This window comes from Ctenocephalides felis, unplaced genomic scaffold (genome assembly GCF_003426905.1).
Source record: "Ctenocephalides felis isolate EL2017-DRISC unplaced genomic scaffold, ASM342690v1 CF-g0.4_SCAFFOLD_01492, whole genome shotgun sequence".
NCBI lineage: Eukaryota > Metazoa > Arthropoda > Insecta > Siphonaptera > Pulicidae > Ctenocephalides > Ctenocephalides felis.
Genome location: NW_020537646.1, coordinates 9,562,049 through 9,586,472, shown reverse-complemented (window position 1 = coordinate 9,586,472; position 24,424 = coordinate 9,562,049). Strand labels below are relative to the sequence as shown.

At 30.9% G+C, this 24,424-nt stretch overlaps 1 protein-coding gene across 1 annotated transcript in view; it reads right to left on the bottom strand.

The window, feature by feature from the left end:
• LOC113370793 (protein vestigial-like) overlaps window positions 1-23,092 on the bottom strand; it is a 30,585-nt gene extending 7,493 nt beyond the window's left edge. Inside the window, exons 1-5 of the mRNA XM_026611481.1 lie at window positions 23,081-23,092; window positions 20,240-20,468; window positions 18,501-18,692; window positions 4,108-4,483; window positions 3,015-3,088 (exon numbers count right to left, since the gene is read on the bottom strand). Of these exons, the coding sequence (XP_026467266.1) occupies window positions 3,015-3,088; window positions 4,108-4,483; window positions 18,501-18,692; window positions 20,240-20,468; window positions 23,081-23,092 (883 nt within the window). The remainder of the gene's footprint in view (window positions 1-3,014; window positions 3,089-4,107; window positions 4,484-18,500; window positions 18,693-20,239; window positions 20,469-23,080) is intronic.
• Between the last annotated feature and the right edge of the window lie 1,332 nt (window positions 23,093-24,424).

Sequence of the window (24,424 nt, the reverse complement as noted above, 5' to 3'; positions counted from 1 at the left end):
AATCTCCAAAGAAATTCTCAGTTTTCTACGTTACTGGATGGTTATCAAAATTTTACACCCCATTTGTGCGATTTGCTGGGCATAATTATATTTACATCGTATATTGAATAGTTACTAAAATTTTATACTACGTTTTCCTGAATATTATTGAACATGTGTTGAATAAATTTACACCTTACCTTTATTGAAAATATATGTTTGTCGATAGTAATACGTGGTCTTTTACAACAATTTCGATTGCTGTCAATGTAGTTAAACCAACCTTTGGATTCAAATCAAAACCTATCAATTTGCTGTTTGGATTCCTTCATAAAATCATCTGTCTACACATAGACATTGAGCAAAAATTAAAAAACCCACTTTGTATACCGTAGAAGTGCAATATTTATACTCCTTGCCTCATATGCGCAGCGTGCATACAGAATTGGAAAAAATGCATGTAAATTTGCAGAAGGCAGTTTTTACCACTCTAAATTCTTCTGAATTTGCATTTTCTTGTAAGTTCGATCATATTCTTAACAATTACTATAAAAAATGCCGTTCGAACATCGTTTTTCGTACGACCGGTCAAACGACCGGTCGCGGTAGGTAAGACAGTATACAATTTTTTTTCCAAAAATAAAAATTGAAAAAACAATTTACATTGAAAAATGTATCATACTCACATATTAGGAAAAGTCATGAAGTTTGATGACGATTCAATTACGGTTGATGTGAAAAATGCTAATCGAAAAATCAAAAACGGTCATTTGACCGGTCCCGGTAGGAATAGTGTTAACTTTTCTATTTAGAATTAACAGAAAGTTTGATCATCTCTCATACACATTGGCGAGTTCCGTACCTACTACCCCATCGTCGTTTCCCTTGTCGGCGTCGTCCGAGCGGAACATCGATCCGCGGCGGTCCCTCGCGACCAATGGCGGGCCATCGTGTCCGCCGGATAACCACGCCCGGGCAGGCAATCCTTTCTCTAAACTATATTACACCTCACGGCACGAAAAACATACAGGAGTAAGTCAGTCAAAGTCGAAGGCTGTATGTGCAGTAATCTACTAGAGAAATAATGGAATCTTGGACGAGGTTTTGTAGTTGTACATTCGAAAAATCCCAATTTTGATTCGTGATTGGCTATAACTAATTTTATCCATATAACATAACATCTATGAAGGCGCTATCGCAGGATAGCGATCCTTCTCACGCAGTCAAATAATATATAACTGTAACAAATGTAGCTGAATGTACTTTGTATAGCTTGCTATGAAAAAGAAATAAAATATATATTTATATTTATATATATATATATATATATATATATATATATATATATATATATATATATATATTTTTCGCAAAAATAGTGATATCTCAAATCTGTCATTTATTATTTATTTTTGGGCTCTTTTGTAATGAAATTAGATTTAAGGTCCCATTCTCCGATAAAATAGATATGTTATGGCAATGCTATGCTACGTTTCTATTTTCCTATTGGTAGTAAAAGCTGTCAAAACGTATGTATTTGCTGTGTTATCAGGAGTTTCATTAATCTAACCTACGAAACGCACATACGTGAAGTAACAGTTTCATTATAAGTGCTTCTTTTTGATGTATTCTTGAAACACACACGTGAAGTTAAGTTTTATGTATAAAACGCCTGATCGCACAGCAAATACATAGCTTTTTGACAGTTTTTACTAACATACGAAGATAGGACCATAACATAGCGATTTCATACTATTTCTATTTTATCGGTTGGCTACTTAGAATCATTAAAAGTGATTTCGATCAACCGACTTGCTTGATATGCCGTGGACCATACAAAAAAAACATTTTTATGCCTTCTTGAATTATTTTTAACCATTTGTGGTTCACTTAAAAATCTGATTGCCGACAGGATTTCACACCGGCTCCGATATCATTTATAAATCATTAAAATGATTTTATCGTAAACCTTATCATACCATGCAATAATTAAAAAACTATAAAAATCAACCGGTTTTAAGAGCCGAAAATTAAATAAAATAAAAAGCATGCATTATTTCTCGAAGCGCTCCAATACGCACGACAGGCTTTTAGATTTTCTTAATTTCAAGTAAATTGGAGACTGCCAATTAAAACGATATACATGAATTCTGGTTTCGCGCACGGAGAAGTATTTGTTACAAAACGTCGGACAAATTTTGGGCGATCTTCGCATACCGACATAGTTTAATTATTCACTTAATTGTCGTATCGTCCCGCAAACGAATTAATGAGCATGTCTGAGAAATGCAAAGGCGACTGTGATTTGTTTTCATATAATACGACGATATCAAGTTTGATCGTGTAATTCAAATTTTGATGCAAAAATCTACAAACTGCAACACTCACTAGCTGAATAAAGTTCTGTATTAGCAAGTATAACGACTCAACCAAAGCCAATCTAATTTATGAAAAAAAACAGACGATATTTAGGTCTATTTTTAGGCCCATTTCATGAAGTCAATTTTTATAAAAACGCAATAAAAGCATAGAACATTTTTTCATAAGGGTATGCAATTGGACATCTAAATGTATATTAAAACTTGTCGCATACAATGTGTGCAGATACACGACCATTTATCTTTTTAATTATATGAAACAGCATTCTTTCATTTCGTTAGCCATCAACTTATCAAGATTTTTAGCAAAGATACTACTTAACTATCTTTAATCACGATATTTCATCATCTCTATTTTGGTCAATTGTGTATGTACACGGTATATGCGTGGATATTATGCTAAAATGTTCTGATTAGATTAGGAAATTGCTCTATATATAAACTATAATAAATTTAGCTGTAGCAATAAAGTTTTTGCTAAAATTAGACTAATCCTAATCTAAGTGCCATTTAGGCAGAGCAGTAGGCTAGTTTATTTGAAATGAGCAACTAACGTTTTTCGAACTGATGATTTTCTCTTAATTACTGTGAAGTAATTCCAGAATTTATTTAGAAAAAATTATGCTAAACTTATAGTTCAATATTTAATAAACTCACCAGCCATAGTAGGATAACCTGGGTAGCCTGCTGTTTCCAATGCATGCGCATGTGTACTAGCTTGTTCGTGGAGTCTAGAATTATATTTTCATAATCAATAATGTTACTTAAGCTTAAAATTGATTCGTTATTAGTAACAATTCACGTTTCTGATTGTTTGAAATTTATTAATAAATGTTTTTCCGAATAGTTAACTAATTTTGAGAACTTTGCAACTCATAATAACACCAGATTATGACGAAACCATTTGCTTTTCATGCTCACAATATATAAATTAAATGGATCAAATTTCTCAATTACTATAAATAATGTATTATTAATTACTAATTAATGTATAAATAATTTATAAATAATGTTTTTACTAATGATACTGTTAAATATACGTAATTTAGCTTTTCATGTAAATCTATTTTTTTATATGTAAAAGCATCAGTAATAACCCTACAAATGAGAATTTAATTGAGAACTTCTATTAACATATATTTGCATGTAATGAAATACCTATTAGATAGAAATTAATATGTCTATGGAAAATGAAATAAATGCAAATGAAAATTCATGCATGACATATTTCCATGATGATGAACAAATTTAATTAAATCGTCATGTCATTGCGCACACAGGAGCTTATGCCATATAAATTCTTTCACTCAGTTTATTATTTATATGTAAATTTTTCGAAATCAAGTTTATTGCATGGGTATGATTCTAGTTTATTGTAGTTATGACTTTATTGCGGGTTTAATACTTTGTTGGGAAATTTTATAAAGGAATTTTAGTTATGCTGGTGAGGAATTTATAACTATAGTGAGTGTAAAAATATAAATAAATAGAACGCACCCATTAAAAGTGCTCATTATTATTAAATTCCAAGATTTTAATACGATAGTGAGGCGAACAAAAATTCATTTGAAAGCATATTGATAATTACTTTAGTTATTGTTAAGGAAAAACAGTTACGCTAAACAAAAAATACGAAGTGCGAAGTGGGATGATGGTGACTACGATCAATTATTATTAATATTCTAACTGTGAAACTCAAAATAGAGAAAAATATCAATTTTAACAAATCTCGCTCTAATTCAATTCTCACCTCGAACTATGACCATACTGTTGCGGCAACCTCTGCGGCAGCAGCAACCCTGGATACTGCACAGCTGCATGTTGCACACCAGCCATATGATGGTGCTGTTGCATCGTTTGATGATAATCGTGCAACGCACTCGCCCTCTGGTGATGATGGTGATGATGATGATGATACTGGGCGGCTGCCGTGTAATGTTGCGTCCAAGGATCGGGTTGTTGTAAATGGTGCGCGGCCGCCGCGTGGTGAGCTGCGTAACCCTCGGCTGCGGCCGCCGCCGCGTACAAATCGCCATGGGAAGCGGGCGCTAGCGTTACGGGAGGCGGTTGATACTGACTGTTCCAGAATGATGGTGGAAAGTTGCGGGATGTCATGGGAGATATATCTGTTTAAAGGATAATGAAATATATATCAGTTTATATTTAAAAAAATAAGTCACCATTATTTTTTCTAACGACAATTAATTTTTGGTTTATCAAAACGATTTTGCTAACAACAGCATCGAAGCTATCAATACTACATAGCATATTACAAGCATATTACATTTGTGCTTGTTTAATAAGACCAGCAAAAATGTCTATTATTCTAAAATCAACTATTAAACAATAATAGCCCACTTGTTATCGAGATTTACTAGAATACTACCACTTTAGCAGATTGAAGATTACCCAAGAAATAAGACACCGGTGACAAATAATTTCAACAATGAAACTAAATATGTTTATAAATGATACCGTTATTCAATATCATATTTCATTTTCGTGATACGTTAAATTACTTCAATAACACTTATCGTAATCCCATTTGGTAATAATCGTTCGCAAATGTTTCTGATGATAAATTGTGGAATGCGATTTGTGATAAGTGAGTATTTCTATCAAAATAATAACAATTAATTATTGTTATTGAATTGTTGACGCAATTTAGTCCAAAAGAATTTTAGTAATTATTAATCTAACGGCAAATGAGTTAATAATGATTATGTATTGCGTTTATCATAAATTCGTTTTAAACCGCCTCATTCCACAATAGATTAAGCATGAAATTGATATAGAAATAATCGAAGAAATGGACAAAAAAGTACGTATAGTATTATATTGCTTCATATTAATGGACGATATTAATTTAATATAAAAAACTAAAACTATTCGTCTTTAAAATTGATTGTCTAAGATATAAAACCAGATTAAACATGTGCAGTTAATAAATGAAATCTTATTTTTAAATATTTAAACCCCAACTTAAATGCTAACAAGACAAGTTCTCATGGCTTATACCGCAATTAATTTTAAATTTACCTTCTGAACGTGAAGTATATAAATGATCATGTTGGTTAATATTTAAATATCACCGATACTGTTATATTTTCTTTTCAGTCAGCAAATTATCATTGTGCATTTTTAATTTTTAACTTCTTTGTATTTATGAACCAAGAATAAGATTACAGTTTTGTAATATGCTTTCAAATGATGTGGTGTCTTAGAATAATTATCACAAAAATCAACGATGTTAATAATAAACTTCTTTTTTGAAAGACGTAATATATTACAAATGTAATTTATTCAAGACCAGTCAACAAATTGCAAAAATTTGTTGACGGGTTTGTTGTTATCAATAAATAATGTAGTATTGATAACAAATATATTAAAGGAATTCCGAGTAAAATAAATGATAATTCGATTCTTCAAAGGATATTATTTACAAGTTAAATTATAATTTATAATTTGTATTATTTGTATAAACGGCGATGTTCTCATTTTCTGCCAGGTGTCACCAAATCGGATCTGCATTATATTTATTGCAGACATTTATCTTCGACACGTAAACGTTTAGACCACCGGTATAGAGACTCGGCTTTTAAAGTAACTAGTGTCCCCTCGAACAAGGCATTAAATTAAAATATATTTATAATGCATTGCGTTCATTAGCCAATCTAAGTGTTCGATAAGATTCAAAGCGGGCCCGTAGAGTGAGCCGACTTCTGATGATGACCGCTTTAAATGGAATCGAAACATCGAACATGTGTCGCCAACCATTAACAAAAGACATACATATTTCAATACATTTCAATCTTTCAAGGCAATGTCAAAAGGCCTAAGTTTTCAATTATCTGTATCAAATCTACAAAAATATTGAATCTACAAAAAGCTGATTCCAAAAGCTTTGGTGACTAAAATTTCAAAAATAAATTTTCAAGGGATCATAGTAAAAATAAACTAGTGGGGTGTATGGCATCGAGCCTTAATGTAAATTGCTGGAACTTCCCGTACCGTAACGAAATGTTTGAGGAATACTGAATGTTTTCAAATAGATTATTATAAATATTGTAACATTGTCTAATATTATATAAACTGTTAAAATTATTTGTTTGAAGTATATCAGAACTTTAGTCAGAATTAAAAATAGAATATAAATTATTTTCGATATACAAAAAAAAATCCAAAATCAATTATTTTGTTAAAACAAGCTGAAAGTTCTTTGAATCATTTAAATTAGACGCTTAGTTCTTTCAAAAAATGCCATTTTTTGCACATTTAGCTCTGTATCTTCGAAATGGCTGGGCCTGCCATTGCCAAAAACTTATAATCACTTCTCCCAATCATTACTAATTGAATGTTTTTTAGATCATTCAAATCGGATGCTCCGTTCACTCAAAAACTCGATTTCTATTTTCTGCACTCTTTGCTCCGTATCTCCGAAACGGCTGGCCTTTGCCAAAAACTAATCAGCTCTTCTTCCTAACAATAGGAATCGAATGCTTTTTGAACCATTCAAATCGGTTGATACGTGCATCCGAAAACATGACTGAAAATTTGTATTCATACATACAAACACACACACACACATCCTTTTTTTCTGAGGTATGCCAAAATGTTCAGAAACCTTCAAAACGTCGAGAAATGTAAAAATTTTCAATTTCGATTTTCGGCCCAATACAATAACTTACCCTACGGGAAGTTAATAAATACATACAATAAATTAAATATAAAGTAAATATAAATAAATAAATACAATCATTTATAAAAATATTTCAAAATTCAGACTAAATTTTTGTCATAATTTAGTTTGTAACAACTATACATATATAAAGGTATTAACTTTCATTTTTTATATTGTATTAATTAAAATCTTTTTTGAATATTACATTTTAGGCATCTTAAAAATAAAACCTTATAAAGCTGTTATAAACAACTTTGGAAATAATATCATTCACGAAAAGATTTTTTTTAAATACCATTAATTACGAGAGGTTTTTAGGGGGAGGGGGGTAGGCAAAAAATTACAAAATATTACGTGGGGAAGAGATGAGTATAGTAAAATATCACGTGTATTTATTTTCTACCCGGATTTTTAAAAAAATTCGAACACTTTCAATTTTTTTTTTAAAAATTATAATGTTTTGTCAAAAATACACGTGATGTTTGGTTGGGGAGGGGGTGTTAATTTTGAATATTACCACGTATCACCAAGGGGGGGGGACCAAAAATCCTTAAAAAATAGATCATGTGGTTAATGGAAGCTACCTTACAGTATTTTAATGTATATTCTTTGTCTACAGCTTCTAATGTTTTTCGTTAGATTTTATTTTCTTGTACTCTCTTTTATTATTTAAAAATTATTGACTAGATCAAATATTTGTTGAAAAGAATAAAGGAGTTTTATAAATTTTAAAAACATTATTATTGCCCCAATAAAAAAAATAGTGATATGACCAGACAGGTTGGTTTCCACTATGGTGAATGAGGCTTGTCTCCTCGGTAGCGTGGATGGGCCTTGTTCGCGATTAAAGCGGCATGCACGCACACGCTGCGGACAACATCATAAATTGCAATGTTTATCAATGAAATTACCGATGCCGACACTATCTTTTCGAATAATTACATTGCCTGCCTGTGCCACTAATTGTTCTCTGTCTTAAGAAACAGGCCTGTAATAGACTTCTTTCATTTTTTGTAAATCATTCATAATTTTACTAAATACTTCTATATTATTATATATTTTTATGATTTGATTTTTTTAAATATATAATTACACATGCTTAAAGGTACTAAATTCACATTTAAAAATGAATATAATGTAATGATAAGATTTTAAATCCCTTTATCCTTCTTGTTTTCGCAACGTGATATTTTGAACAAACTTGTTGTCTTCAGCAATACTTCAGCGATGTATTAACTTTGATATGAGAGCCACTTAATTATTCGACCCACTTCAAAGACCCTTTTTCATTTACAAGAACAGGTTGAACACAAAGGAGCAGTCTGCGTAGCTCTTTGTCTTATATCAAAGATGTTTGGATGAATAAATGCTTACGAATATTGTCTTAAGAGTCTTTAGGGAGGTTTCCACTGTGCATTTACGTAATTCTCTACTACTGTATTATGTATGGAAACACAAACTCGATGATTATGGAGAAGATTTATTTGATAATAGAAATTTCTAGTTCAAATAAATCTTTTGGTAACCATTTTGTAATGGATAATTATTTACATTTACGTTACTCGTTGATGCTTTGCTCGACAATGAACTTTATTATCAGACAGCAGTATTATTTTTCATTAACCTAAAATCATATATAAACCCAATTTAAACAATCAATATACTTTCTTTATTAATGTACTAAAGAATTTTAGAATCCTGATTAAATGTGCCAACTTTTGGTAAAACTTACCAATACACTTTAGTATATTTTTTGCAAAGGAGAGGGCCTCTTAAAATCGACCGATTTAAAAAAAATATTAATACAAAAAGTCTCTTGCAAATTAGGGCCAATTGAGTTTTTTTTTACTGTGGTCCTAGAAATGCTATTCACGGTTACGGTTTATGGTTAACCCCAATAACCGAAAAAAAGTCTTAATTTTATCGAAGCTCTAGGTTGCACTTGAAAGCTCATAATTTCCGAACGACGCGAGATATTTTTTTCAAATTTTTCTTAGGACAGATACGTTGTCTTGGGTCACCCTGTATATCTATATTTACAAATGATATATAAACTTAACAGTTGTTTCCAATTATCTGAAATTTCAACAAGGAATTCTTGAATAAAATCCGTTCAAATTAATGTCATAATAGTTATGTGAGAGCGCATTTAATCACTGTTTTGATAAACACACTAAGCCGTATGAATAAGCGATTCATATCCAACGAAATTCCGTTTTCTATATTTAGTTATTTAGTTTTCGGTATCGTTACAAATATCCCGACACGTGGTTGGTGAATTCCGAACATGCCGCTACCGACGACGGAACGTGCCGTAATGCAGATCTCAGCAGCACAACTTCAAAGATATTTCATATATTCAAATTATCTCGCCGAACGAACCATTATAATAATTTAAAATGCGTCAAATCATCGGGAATATGCTTTTAATTTCACGCCTTTGATCGCGGAGAGTTTTTCTGTATTATTTACATGGCGCGAATTTGCACATAGTGGCATTAATTAGTATAACATTATGCCAGATATGTTTTTTTGATTTTTGAAATTGATACACTTGTGAGCTTTCGAAATTTACATTGCTGCGTATTGTTAACTGAACTTTTATTGTGATAAAAGTGAAAAGGAATGAAAAAATGTATAACCTCCACATTTAGCCTTGGCTTTTCTTAATTTGCATTTTTTTTACATAAAGCCAAATATATAAATTTATATAAGCCTATTCTTAGATTATTGCTAATCTATAAATATCCTTAACCTTGCGCATGTTTTTATTAAATTTCCAGCAATTATCTTCTATATATATAAAAATAAGTCGGGTTTTCCTTCCTGATGAAATAACTCCAGAACGCACGAACCGATTTTGACAATTTTGCATTCGTTGGAAAGGTCTTGGGCTTCGCAAGGTTTATAGCTAAGAAAATTAGTGGTGTATCGTGCCCTAATGCAAGTTGCTAGAACTTCACGCACCGTAATTAAAAATTCGAGTAATGACGATAGTGAGAATTATCAGAATTATGCTTGGTTAAGTCAACAAGCAATTCTTGCCGCAAAGAATAATGATGTACACGCACTGAATTTCACCATATAATAAAAAATTGCTGGCGATTTGGTGACATACCAATGATTCCGACGGGTCTTCCGTTTGACTTCAAACGATAGCAATTTCCAGTTCGCCTTGCGTTCGCAATGACAATTAATAAGTCGCAAGGCCAATCGCTTAGTGTTTGCGGGATAAATTTCAAATAGATTATTTAGAAAATCATTGTTTTTTACATGAGCAGTTATACGTTGCCTGTTCACGAGTTGGGAAACCATTCGCTTTGTTTGTGTTAACGTCAGACCAAAAAACAAAAAATGTGGTTTACCAAAGAGCACTTCAATGAAACGGATAATTTGCGGATTCACTTTTATTTACTTAGAGAAGTTCAACTGAAAAACACTTTATTTTTGTAATCGAAATAAATTTATCACTCTTAAATCAATGTTTTCCTTTTCAAATATAAAACAAACAAAAAAATTCTTCATCTTTCTCACAAAACCATCTGGTGGCGAAACGGAGTTCGTCGGGTTTGCTAGTATATTTATAATCTTTTTCCCAAGAAATTGATTTTGTATTATGCTACATGAAACTTACGCAAAGTTATAAATTGAGTAGATATGTATATAATTTGAGATAATCTTTCCATGATGTGTCAGCCGTTCCCAGACATATGTCACGGATCTCTCGTCGTATTCATTTCGTACAAAACAATGAGAATCAACGCGATTCCAATAAGTTATCTCGTCGCCAAGTCCGTGGGACTCGGTCCGACAGTCGAGCCACCGTTGCCCGTTGCCCGTTGGCATCCCGATACCAGCGTAAGCTCTCCCATCGGACTCCCTGTGTTGTATCATGATCGAGAACAAGCAGCATCAATGTAAAACGTATAAATTATCATAAAAACAAACGATAACCGAAGAGTTGAGATAGATTAATAATAGGGAGGCTAGCAGCATTTTTGTATAGCATTATTTAAAGGCACTATAAAATGGATCAAGTAATGCATTTATTAAGGGGGTTGTTCTTTTTTTTTTTACAGAAAATGCAAGGTATTTGTTTTTGAAATGTATTTATCATAGAGACATGCGGTTTTTTTAAACAAAAATTACAAAATTATAGAATATTACGAAATTTTCTTTTTCTTTTTTTTGCTGTCATTTTTTAACCAGGGGGCGACAAAGTCGGCCTTGCAAAATCGATCTCTTTTGCGATGCCACAGATAAATCCGTTGCGCATCGCCTGAAACAAAAAAAAAACTACGTTGAAGAAGAAGTTTGAATCCAGTCCCCCTACCAAAATGAAAGAAAAAAAGCAAGAAGGAAAAAATGGCAGCCATTTAAAAAAAAATGTTGAAAAAAGCCTTTTTTTGGGGCGAGAAGCTTCGCAAATTTTTTTTGCGTAATGTTATCAAGTTGTTTGAGGTAGGGGGATTAGGTATTGCAGTGGTGAACAAATTAAAAAAAAAATGCGAGTCGATCCGACTTGTAGTTTTTTTTTAATTTGTGACACCGCATTAAAAAAGACAATTTGAGGAAAACGTATTTATATGTACTAAATACACCATTTAATTTAATGTACTAAATGCACCATGGTGTTCGAAGATGCTGACACATTAAAAAGGTCATGTGCATGAAGTGTTATAATGAAAAAGAGAGCAGCTGGCATACAATAGGTCCGGAGCGATGAAAAAAACGGTTTCAGAGGATCATACATATAGAGATATATATATATATATATATCTATAACTTCGTCAAAAAAATAGATATTGATATGATTTTTTTTTAAATAATTCTAAGGTTTTTAGCTTTCATAATATCAAAAAATCTCAAAATCGAAAAAAAAAATAAAACCGGATAACCCCCTTAAGGGAGTATTCTTCAAAATTTTTGTAGCCCCTACCAAATTTTTTATACCTTTATAACCCCAAAAAACGTTTTTTTAACTTTAATATTATAGTTATAATATGCTATATTATTTGATGTAACCTTACATTCTAAATTAGAATTTTTTTTCAGTAAGAGCAAATAAAACGCTACTTCAAACAGTGTTTCATGTAATAAAATTTAGTTAGGGGTCTCTTATCGCTCCTTTGGATATTACAATCGCTCACCGAGGGGCGATATTGCCCACTCTGAGAAAGACTCTAGAATAATGTCATAATTGTATGAACTACGGACAAGTTGGAAGTTTTTTTTTCACAAAATAGCGACTGTTTTTTGGTTTTTTGATATTTTTGAACTTTTTAAAAATAATAAAATAGGAACATGTGGATGAGAGTAGTCTACAAAAATTTCAAGTAAATTAGTCCGAAGGGAAGCAAAAGAGCAGGATTGACCAATGCCCGCCACCAGCTCTTGTTCTGTATTAGAAAAGAAGCAAGAGAAACACTGCATTTATTTCTTATCGTATATTCTAAATATATTTAATTTCGATTCGAGAAATTGTCCGTCTGTCTGTCCGTCGGACGATGGAGATCCGTTTGTTAGTTGATTTTTTTTAACGCAACGAAGCGCCGTTATCTGCTCGTCCGATCTACAGTGAAGATCACATAAAAAAGAAGGCGACAATATCAACATCGTTTCGAAACCGATCTATTGTTGTTGCACGCGGGATTATTTTTTATTCACATTTTCCCTGTCATCGGTTCTTTCTGTTTTTGTAAGTTTTGTTTCGATGTGATTCGCTTTTTGTTTCGAAGAACGTAAAAGTCACTGATGAGGATCGGAAGAAACACATATTACTACTAGTCCAACGTTTGATATTGAAATCGTTTATCATGCACTTATCGGGTACTCATCATGCTGGTAGAGGTAGTTAATTTATAGGATAAGATTATTGAACATTCCTATTTATTTCTATGTAACATCTTTTTTTGATTTGACATTTATAAATTTTCATTTCTTATTTTTATAATTAGACTAGCAAACCCGACGAACTCCGTTTCTCCACCAGATGGTTTTGTGAGAAAGATGAAGAAATTTTTAGTTTGTTTTATATTTGAAAAGGAAAAATTTGATCAGGAAGGAAAACCCGACTTATTTTTATATATATAGAAGATAATCTATTTGCAATTATTTAAAACAATTATTGATTATTTTTATTACTCGAATTTTTAATTACGGTGCGTGAAGTTCCAGCAATTTGCATTAGGGCACGATGCCATGCACCACTAATTTTTTTTAGCTATAAACCTTGCGGAGCCCAATCCCTCTTCAACGAATGCAAAATTATCGAAATCGGTTCGTGCGTTCTGGAGTTATTTCGTCAGGAAGGAAAACCCGACTTATTTTTATTTATATAGAAGATAATCTATTCGCAATTATTTAAAACAATTATTGATTATTTTTATTACTCCAATTTTTAATTACTGTGCGTGAAGTTCCAGCAATTTGCATTCGGAGCCCGAGACCTTTCCAACGAATGCAAAATTGTCGAAATCGGTTCATGCGTTCTGGAGTTATTTCGTCAGGAAGGAAAACCCGACTTATTTTTATATATATAGAAGATATACAAATAGATCTTTAAAATCATGAAAATTTTTTGTTTTTTGTTCTCAAGCTGCAATGAGCATTCCCATTGTAATACTAATTTCATAAACATCATAATATTTTTTTTAACCTACAGTAACTAATAAGCATTATTTAAACAAGTATTTTATAAGAAATTTGAACTTGTAAATCATTACTTAATTTGTTAATCAAGAATGAGATCATAAGTTTAGTTATTCAAATATATTTAATTTGAATTTATTATAAACACAATATATTATAATAAATTGTTATATTTATTGTCTGATAAGCTTTTCTTCTATTCCTAGAATTCTATGAAAGAAATCAAAACATTATTTGCTGTGAGCTATATCGTATGCTAGCATATTATTTGCTAAACAAGAGTGAGATCATAAGTTTAGTTATTTATAATATACTTAATTAGTTTTTATTATGAACCGGTATATACTATTATAAATCAAGTGCTATATTTATCGTCTGATAAGCTTTTCTGTTTATTTCAAAATGCCGGATATAAAATTTTATAAAGAAATACAAACAGTACTGACTGTAAGCCATAATTCTATAATTCTCACAGTTGTTAATTATGACTCATCTACCTTAATAATCCACTCACAGCGCTATTGGATTACATTTTCGTGGCTCTGGTATAAATTACCAATGCTTATCGTGGAATTTAGTAAAAAAAATTGATATATTAACAAAGGTGCTACTGTCTTTTGTGACGGCTGGCGCCTCAGATACCATTTTTTTTCTCATGAAAGAACGCCGCATGTGGTCGGTCGAATTATCATTTAAATTAACGCAGGTTCAGGTAAAAACGTTTGCAATATACTCGTATACCTTCTTTATCATAACAAATGAGTCAGTTAAGATGTCTTAATGCCGAAGCACTTGATGGATCGGTGTTTCAATCCCTTTTCATCGCCTATTATTTTTTGACTTCTCAATGTTGTTTTATTAATCATAATCCGTCATTTGGGATGAAAGGTATTTATCGCTAAATATGTAGTTTGTTAAATGTAAAACAAAACTTATGTTTTATTTAATAAATGCTATGAATAATAACGATACAATTTTATTGGTTGTTTCAGATCCATGCTGAATGAGGAGTAAGAGCATGCAGAAAAGGTAAGAGCTTTTTAAATTCATAATATATATATATATATATATATATATATATATATATATAATTGCAAAATACTAATAATTTTTGAAAGCTTAAATATTTGAATATTGAGAGCTTTATTATTCCACAATTATGTTCTAATTGGTAAATATTCTATTCGTATTCTATTATCGTTCAACTGCTTGGCCTAAGCCCAATTGAATTCGCGTACTACATTAAACCAATTCACAAAGAAGTAAACAAAACGACAATGAGCATTCTTTATATAATCAAATGACTTATTGTCTTTGACAGAATTAAAGCTATTAGCCGATGCGGACGTATGCGAAACTTCGATTCGGATTCGAATGAGTAAACATCTTGACATTAATTACCTATTTACGAGTCCGCACAAAAGCACGATGCATCATGGATGTATCACGGAACGTCTGAGGTCAGATTTATGTCCTTTCTTTCTTACTTAAAAGTCGCCGCGATTTTCACAACAGACGTTAAGAGAAGATATTGTTTGTGTAATTGGTCCTTCGAGAAGAATTGAACGGCAAGGCGCAGTAACCGATATAACGACCAAGGAAAGCTCGCGCGTTTCGTGAATACTAATTAGTAACGGCTGCCAAAATCACAGAAGGCCCTGTTGCTGGTCGTTTAGTCATTGATCATTAGTAAATGTTTGGTTCTGAGGAGAAATTGAATGGTTAACAAGTACTGCGAATTATTTTATTTAAATGTTCAATTATTGAGAATTATATACTAAATATATTCTTAAATTGCATATGTTAGATACGTCATTATGATGTTTCAATCAACAATTCCAAAATCAAGAGTACTAGGTTCCAAGAGGGGGTTGCTCTTGAAACCATAAGAGGTTCTATTACCGCCTCTGGCAATTAAACAGTAGTGATAACAGTTTTTACTTGAAAATATAGATCTAAATATGATTTTAATTCAAAATAGCTTCACGGGGCATTGCTGCATATCATTCGTTGCTTTCTAATAATGGTAATCCTACCTTCTAAAGAATTGCATCACAATAAAAGCTCATATGAGTAAAAGAAATAAACATAAAACACTTAAAAGAAGGACTATGACGATAGTATAGCCACTAGGCAAAGGGAGGAGCAAACCATATAATTTTCCAGATTTTTTTAAGGTTTTGGTCAGGTCTTGGATATTTCTTGAAGGTCCTGAATATCGGCTCTCTAATAACTTCTATCGGCATAGTTATACTTGCATTACCTTGAACAGCCATACAAAAACGTACAAAGTCGTATATTATTTCATTTTCACAAACAATGGCTTGAAGATGTTTATAATCTGAGAATTTAAATATGCATATTTGTTTATATGAATGCCGATATACGATAAATTATATAAAATATGAATCATATGAAATTATAAATCCTCGAATTAGTACCTGTTTTAAAACCTCATTTTATCATTTTGCTCTCTCATATTGTGTTATTAAATTCTAAAATCAATTAACTAGATTCAGTAACTAACTATCAACAGTTCAACGGAATATTGAATAGTTAATATCCTATCCGAGGTACTTCTCTTATGGTTATTATGAAGTTGGAAGGTGAATTTCACATAAACCTCTAATTACTTCAAAGGATCTCCCTATAGCTTTAATTGCCACTTCATATTATCTACAACCTTGCATCTATAGATAGTGGAAATTGCGTATTATAGTTGATGTGGCCGCGGCATCTTTCATATTATATATTAATATATATATATATATATATATATATATATATATATATGTATATTGCCGTAGATATCAATATATTATTAAATTTAATTATAAATACTATATTATATTTATACATCGGCATTAAAAAGTATAATGTAGAAGGAGATTGTAGTACCATTTCGTAAAGCACAAATAAGTTATGATATCAATTAATATTAACTATATTATATTTATACATCGGCATTAAAAAGTATGATGTAGAAGGAGATTGTAGTACCATTTCGTAAAGCAGAAATAAGTTATGATATCAATAGAAACACAATAATACACGTCGAATAACTTTGAAATAACTTGCGCCAACTTCTCATTCGAAACCAGCCGCAACAACAACTCGAATAATTCTTGATAATTGCTAAGAAATCAACACAACTGAATTTAATTTGAAAACTTTTCTCGCTACTCAAACGATTCCGGTTCGTTTGAGAGATGTTTCCGGTTTATTTCATCTGTGATTTTCTTTGGTCTTTGAACTTAAGATTCTATTCGAGAGTAAATGCACACCTATACAGGAGCAGGGGCATTTATCTCAATGATGAGTAGACAAAGAATATTGTTGAATTCTGCAGAAAAGATGTTTGAGGGATGATTTTATCAGGGTCGATAGATAATGTATATTCGAAATTTAATTAATATACCAAAAGTTCTTGAATTTTTAATGTTTCGCAATTCAATGGTTTGATCTGTTCATTCAATTATTTATTCTTAACTTCCCGTAGGACTAATAGAGCTAAATGTGCAAAAAATGGCTATTATGAGAGAACTAAGCGTCCGATTTGAATGATTCAAGGAACTTTCTGCTTGTTTTAACAAAATAATGACGAATATTTTTTTTTCTTAAAAATTTTTATTTTTGTATATCTAAAATAATTCAGATTTTATTTTTACTTCTGACTAAGGTTCCATTATACTTTAAACAAATAATTTCAACTTGGCTATTCAGTTTTTATAATTCTTATAAATATTTAACGATATTACAGAATTTATAATAATTTGTTTGAAAACATTTAATATTTCTCGAACATTTCGTTACGGCACGGGAAGTTCCAGCAATTTGCCTTAAAGCACGATGCCATGCGCCCCACTAGTTGCATTATATTTTGCAATTGAATATAATATATATATATAGTTGATTGAATAATTGATCTACGGTGAGCACTGACTTTTGTGGCAAATTAGAAAAATACTCTATATCTATGAGCTGTATTTTTGTTCTACATTCAAAAAAATTAAGGGATTGGTTATTAATGAATTTTGGGACTTTCAAGTCATATGCGGCCTGTATTGTGCTCAGATATGTGTATGAAATTGGTATTTTATGTTGAAAGCTTAGCAAAGGTCATGAGTATTGATATTGCTTGTGTTGAAAACTTTATAGAATTAAGATTTATATGTCATCTCACGGGTAATATATTAAAACGTTTGGAATGTGACCTGAAAGTTACGCGGGCCCATAGAGGGTTAACTTCCAATCCAATTTATAACGCGTCATTCAGTCTGCAATTAATTCAACGTCGATTTCGATACATTTTGAGTTCACAATATTGTTTACACAGTCACTTTTTCATTTATGAACGAAAGAAATAGAGTTCGTTCCTGTTCCCTTCCTAGCAAACCGTGGAAAGCTGCAGAGAACAATAATTATTTCGCGTGCTGCACGAGTCGCGCTTCTGTGAACGCTTCTGTAGTAGGAGTTGGAGGCGGCGTATTGTGAAGATTTCCACAAATTGCTTTATTAAAATGTCTTCTGCGCGGTTTCTGAAGATCGGCATTCGTTATTGCCACAAGATGAGACTACATTCTCAGTGAATGATGAAGTTATATATTTCTGGATGCACGGCTGCAGATATGTATCGCGGACAAAAAAGCTATAGTAGAAAGGAGCTATGGTATTGTGTCCAAGATATTATAAGTAATATTAGTTCTAGTAAAACATCACTGATAATAGGAAAATTTTACATTATATAAGTTGGGGTTTAAAGTAGTTTTCTGTTATTATTTAAAGGACAATTGGTGTATTTTGGTTCTTACCTTTGGCATTTTTTTCTGAAAAACTAAGGGCTCTGCTGAAATGTTCATCTACACTACTGGCAGCATCCCCAGAATAATGCGTAAAAACAACACAACTGGCTGAAACGTATTGGGCTCGGGCTCCACTACTTGAACTACTCCCGGGTACGGGACTGTCCGGACTACTCGAACAATCGCTTTCTTGAGAAGGACCTGTGGACAAATAAATATATACTTATAGTACCAAAAAATGTAGAGAAATCTATCGTCATCGTTGACTTGTGAACACTACAAAAATTTAGATTTAGCAAGTCTGAAACTTAGATATTTTCTTCAATCCAATTCTAAAATTATCAAAAACCTTATATAATTTTCATTTCTAAGTCATATGCTTTTTCAACTGGTAATCTAAAATAATATGCCCTCATTTCTAGATCTCTGATCTATCAAGTGTACAACTCTTTTAATATCCTTTTCAAAAATATTTCATATATGTTATTTATTGATAGATGACATTTACAAGAGTAATGCGAAGTTGTTCGATCAATCAATCGTCATTTGATATTTATCAGTTGAAATCAATCCCAAATCTTCAGAGTCAGTCCGAGATATCTCTATCAAGAAAGAATCACGTTCTCATAGGAACAAATTGATCGGTCATTTATTATGTCTTTTTAAATCATTCGTTATACTATGGAATTGCTTTTATATTTTAATTATCTTTGACAAATTATGAGTTATATAAATATTTTTCAAATAGCATGTGGAAGTGGATAATAAATTATACTATAACTAGTTCCATCATCATTCGTAGTACACAATAATCTACATATTATTTTTAGCATTATGATAATTGAATGGCTTGGCATATGGCTTTTATTAGCATTAGTAATAATTATAATTTTTCTTGATAAAATTTGATTTATGTGCGGTATTTCGAGTATTACCTCACAATAATTAGCGGGCGTTAACAATTTTTTCACATGATGTTAAATGCAAATGGAAAAAAATCGAAACATTGGCCAATTTGTTTTGCATTTATTTATCTTCATTGAACATTTATAGCAGTTTTACTTTTTCTTTATATTCCAAAGTAGTTAAGGGCTGGCTCAATTACAAATCAGGATACCTGTGTTTGATATTTTTTATTACTGTATTTTCTTCTATTTTTAACTTTCCGTGGGATAATTCATAGTAATCGCAAAAACCGAAAATGTAAATTTTTGCCTAACTTTAAGCTTCAACGGTTTCTGAACATTTTGGCATACCCGGGCATATCTTAGAAAAAAAATATATATGCGTATGTGTGAGCGTAGGTATGTGCGGATACAATTATTTGACAAAAATTTCGAGAGAACGGATTAACCGATTTTAATGATTCATCAAGTATTTGATTCCCAGTGATTCGCTTCAAAAAAACTCAAGATTTTCAAACAAAAAATAACAAAAATATGTATTTTTTTTCAAAATTTTGGTAATTTTTAAAAGTTTTAAAAATGGTCACTACCAGTAATTTTTTTAAATTATTAAATTGGGTTTGAAAAATTTGCAGCAAAACGGCTAGTACATGAATAGAGAAATATCTATATAGCAATGAATATTAGGACGTAATGATTTCTGCAGTGGTTTCAATTTTTCGTTTCAAATTGCAACCTATAAAAATCTTTAAAAGATTGTTATCTATCGTCACAAATGAAGTAAATGTATATGCTTGAAAGTATAAAAGTAATTTATCATATAATCGGGGTCTTGATGCTAACCTTCTGCGGACCTACGACCCACAGACAAGTCTTCCTCTTTCGTAGGCCGTGTAGCGGTTGCCGTCGGCGCCTGCAGTAGCGGTGAAGCTGTGCAGGGACTGTGACCGCCGCCGCTTCCGACCGAACCGCCGCTACTGTGCGCTAGACTGTGCGAACCAGCGGCGGCGGCAAGCGCCAGGGACGAACTTGCGGTCGATGTCGAACCGCCGTACAAGTCCTGCGCGTTGAACTGAAAATAAAATTAAAAAATTAAATTAATTAATCAAACAAAAATTGATAAAGTAATTTCGTTCGTGATGGTTACAATTCTCACAAGTTAGCAACAGCTTCTAACAATTATCTGCAATGAATGCATAGCATACGACGTTTATATAAATATTTCTATGCACTATGTAAATTTCAAACAAAAACAAAATTCTTCAACTGTGAAATATTGATTAACAATGTTGTCTACAAAAATATAGATTATATTTAATGTGCGTTCATTACTATGTACAACGTGATTTATTACATAGAACAAATTTATAAACCAATTTCTGATAGAATTCATAATATAAACAGATAAGTAATAGTATTTCATTGACGAGTTATTGAACTTATTCTGAAACACTGAACATATTTCAAGTCATACTACTTCTGATTTTCAAAACGGTTTAGTCTATTCACTATTTATTCGTGCTCTGAATACTGCATTCCAACATGATTATAATTTGTTACATTAAATCTCACAAAATTATAATTCATACTTACAAATTAGTGGATCAAATAATATTTACACAAGAAAAGTAATTAACCGTATGATTTAGTTACCGAGTATTAGATTACAGATATGAAATTTGATACAGACATTCCAAAATAGCGGAATGTGAGCTTTTAAAATATGAATGAACGAAGTTTTATCAGTTGTAATAGCTCAGATTGCATGTTATATATATATATATATATATATATATATATATATATTCGATACATGAAAAATCTCTCGATATATTTAAATAAAATTTAACCTGAATCTATTCGAATGAAAATTCAATGTTGTAAGTTATCTGTTGCGAAATTAAATTATTACTATTTTGGATTAAAGTATTTTTTCAATTGATTTCGATTCGTAATTCAGTCATTTTATTAGAAAATATTAAAAAACTAGTGGTTTTTATGTTGTGTCAATGTTTCGTTCAATAACCATATCATTTCACGGTCAGAAATACCATTAGATAAATATATTACTATTATTACTATTTTGGTTTAAAGTATTTTTTCAATTGATTTCAATTCGTAATTCAGTCATTTTATTAGAAAATATTAAAAAACTAGTGGTTTTTATGTTGTGTCAATGTTTCGTTCAATAACCACATCGTTTCACGGTCAGAAATACCATTCGATAAATATATTACTATTATTACTATTTTGGTTTAAAGTATTTTTTCAATTGATTTTGATTCGTAATTCAGTCATTTTATTAGAAAATATTAAAAAACTAGTGGTTTTTATGTTTGTGTCAATGTTTCGTTCAATAACCATATCGTTTCACGGTCAGAAATACCATTCGATATGGTCGCATGATTAAAATTGGACTAGCAAGTAAGAATAAGCATAATTACGATATTTATATGATAAATTATTCTATTCTGTTTCTATGATACTGGGATCTCGCCTATTGCAAACATAATAATCCATGAACTCGTTTTATTTGGTTGCTTTTCGGGATGAAATCTTGCATAAATGGAATGAAAAAATGTAGTATGATTCTAAATTGTATTTCGTGAGGTAGATAGGGAATTGTTTACAATGTTCTCACATTATGTTTCATTGCACATCAATTCAGATTTACGGCAAAAGTTATAATTTTCTCATAAAAAAGATAGGTGATGATTTTTCTCACAAACAAAGAATTTAATGGAGTATTATAATTAAATTTTCGAAGTTGGTTACATAGATTTTTATGATGGAAATTTTATATTATTCGACAATCTTACAATTACTACTGTATATCATAAAAAAATTCTACACATAAATATGAAAAAAACACACTAATGTATGTACTAACATGTAATTAGCAAGACTATGTAATTAGCAAACCAATTAAATAGATTTTATTTTATCGTAACGTATGCAGGATAGATTTTTTTTTGTTCATTTTTTGAAATACTTCTTTCAATCAGAAAAAATATTTGCTACAAAAAATTGACGAGAAAATTAATAGATAGAGTATAAAAGTATAAAAAGCTACATTGTTAAGTTACTACATTGATGCCATTTGCAATACGGTTAAAAATGTCATGTTTAAAGGAAATTAAAAATAAGTACTTATAATAAAAGTTAATAAAACTAATAATAAGAAATTAAATGGATAAAAAAAACGAATTCTATGATATGGTAAACCTGGCATATTGTTATTATCATTATTTATTATTATTATTCAAAATAAATTCTGAATGCCAAATACCCATATCGCCTCATGATCTCTCTTTATATTTATATTAACAATATTTATTTTATCTTTACCTTGCTATAAGTAAAATTATCCGAATAAATTAAATGGAAAAAATACCAAAGACTGTCTCCAGTAAGTCTCAGAACGAATTTACTGTTCGTTTCGAAGAGATATGAAAGCATTGATTTAGCAGAATGTCATGAGTTCGCGATTGTGAAAAATGATATCAGGGATATGATATCTGCATCTTGAGGTGTACACGCTTTTTGTACATGGTTTTTGCGCTTTGCAAAAAAATAAAATTAAAAGCATACTTTATAGCACGCGTATAGTATGAACAAAAGTTTGAATTCCTTTAATTGCAAATAATTCTTGAACTTCACAATCTGCCAGCCATTATTTTATACCTGTGGTAGCATCTTACTCCTAATTAAAATGTACTTTATTAAAGCATGGAAATGTATAAATGTATTAGGAACATAAGAAATTTATAAATATATTTAAGATTGAACGATATTATATCAATGGCTTCCTTTTCATGGAAATATTTATTTAATTTTGCTTTTTTGTATATTTTTGTATGTTTCGGAGTATACGAAGTTTTCTGATATGTTCTTTAGAAGCTATTGAAAACAAATAATTTTTTTCTATATTTATATATTTTTTTTAATTGTTAAAAATTGAAAAGTAAAATTCTCTCAATTTTCATATAATGGAATAAGTGTGTAAATGAAAAAAAGGGCACTATCATTTTCCCGAAACGTAGGAAATATTTATATATAAAAAATTCAATAATATTATCTGAGAAAAAGAGGGTTTTAGTTCAGAAAAATAAAATCATAATTATTTGAAGATTACACCCACTTATGAGCAGAAGTTAATTAGAAAAAGTTTAGCGTTAGTTAATGCTATTTTTTATAATAAATATCAATTTTTTAAACTAATTAATGTTTATTAATTTATATAACTAAATTTATTTTTACAATATGGTCAAAACTAAGGTGACCATATTTTTTTGCATGAAATCCGGGACGGATTAGATTCTAATCATTAGAATGTTATATAGAGCGATGGGTGGGCGGGGGTGTTGGTGAGCTAAAAACTTATATGCATATTTTTTTAGTTCAAATTTTCCTCTTGAAATATATTTAAATAAAACGGCAATCAAAAGAATTTAAAAAATCCGGGATAATCCAAGACAGAACACCTAAAACCAGGTCAAATATTGCTTTTAGAAAAAGTCGGGACGCAAGGCGGAAAATCGGGACTGTCCCGGCCAATCTGGGACGTATGGTCACCTTATCAAAACTCAAATAAGCAAATACTCTACATTATCTTGAATTTGTTTCAAAATATTTTTTATAATTTGCAAATATCTGCTTATTGCCATAATAGCATAATGAATGATGATCTTTTGATGAATGAATGATGCTTTGTTTTAATGATGTGTCGTCTAGATTACAACTTCTTATTTTCACAGCAATAGTTTAATACTTCTAAATATATCCTCATCATTTTTTTCTACGGTTTCGACGATCTCCTAAGTCTTCAATTCGTTTCCCTTATTTTAACAATATTAAGAACTCAATTACATAAACTATGCAACTGCCGACAATGCATTGCAAAGTCGTTACCTAATTAGAGCTAAATATTCGGGCCAGGAATTATTCGAAGCCAATTAGAATTCTCCACAGATGTCTCGGAATCGCACGGAATGTCCCTTAACAGGTGTGCTTCTATTATCTACGTCT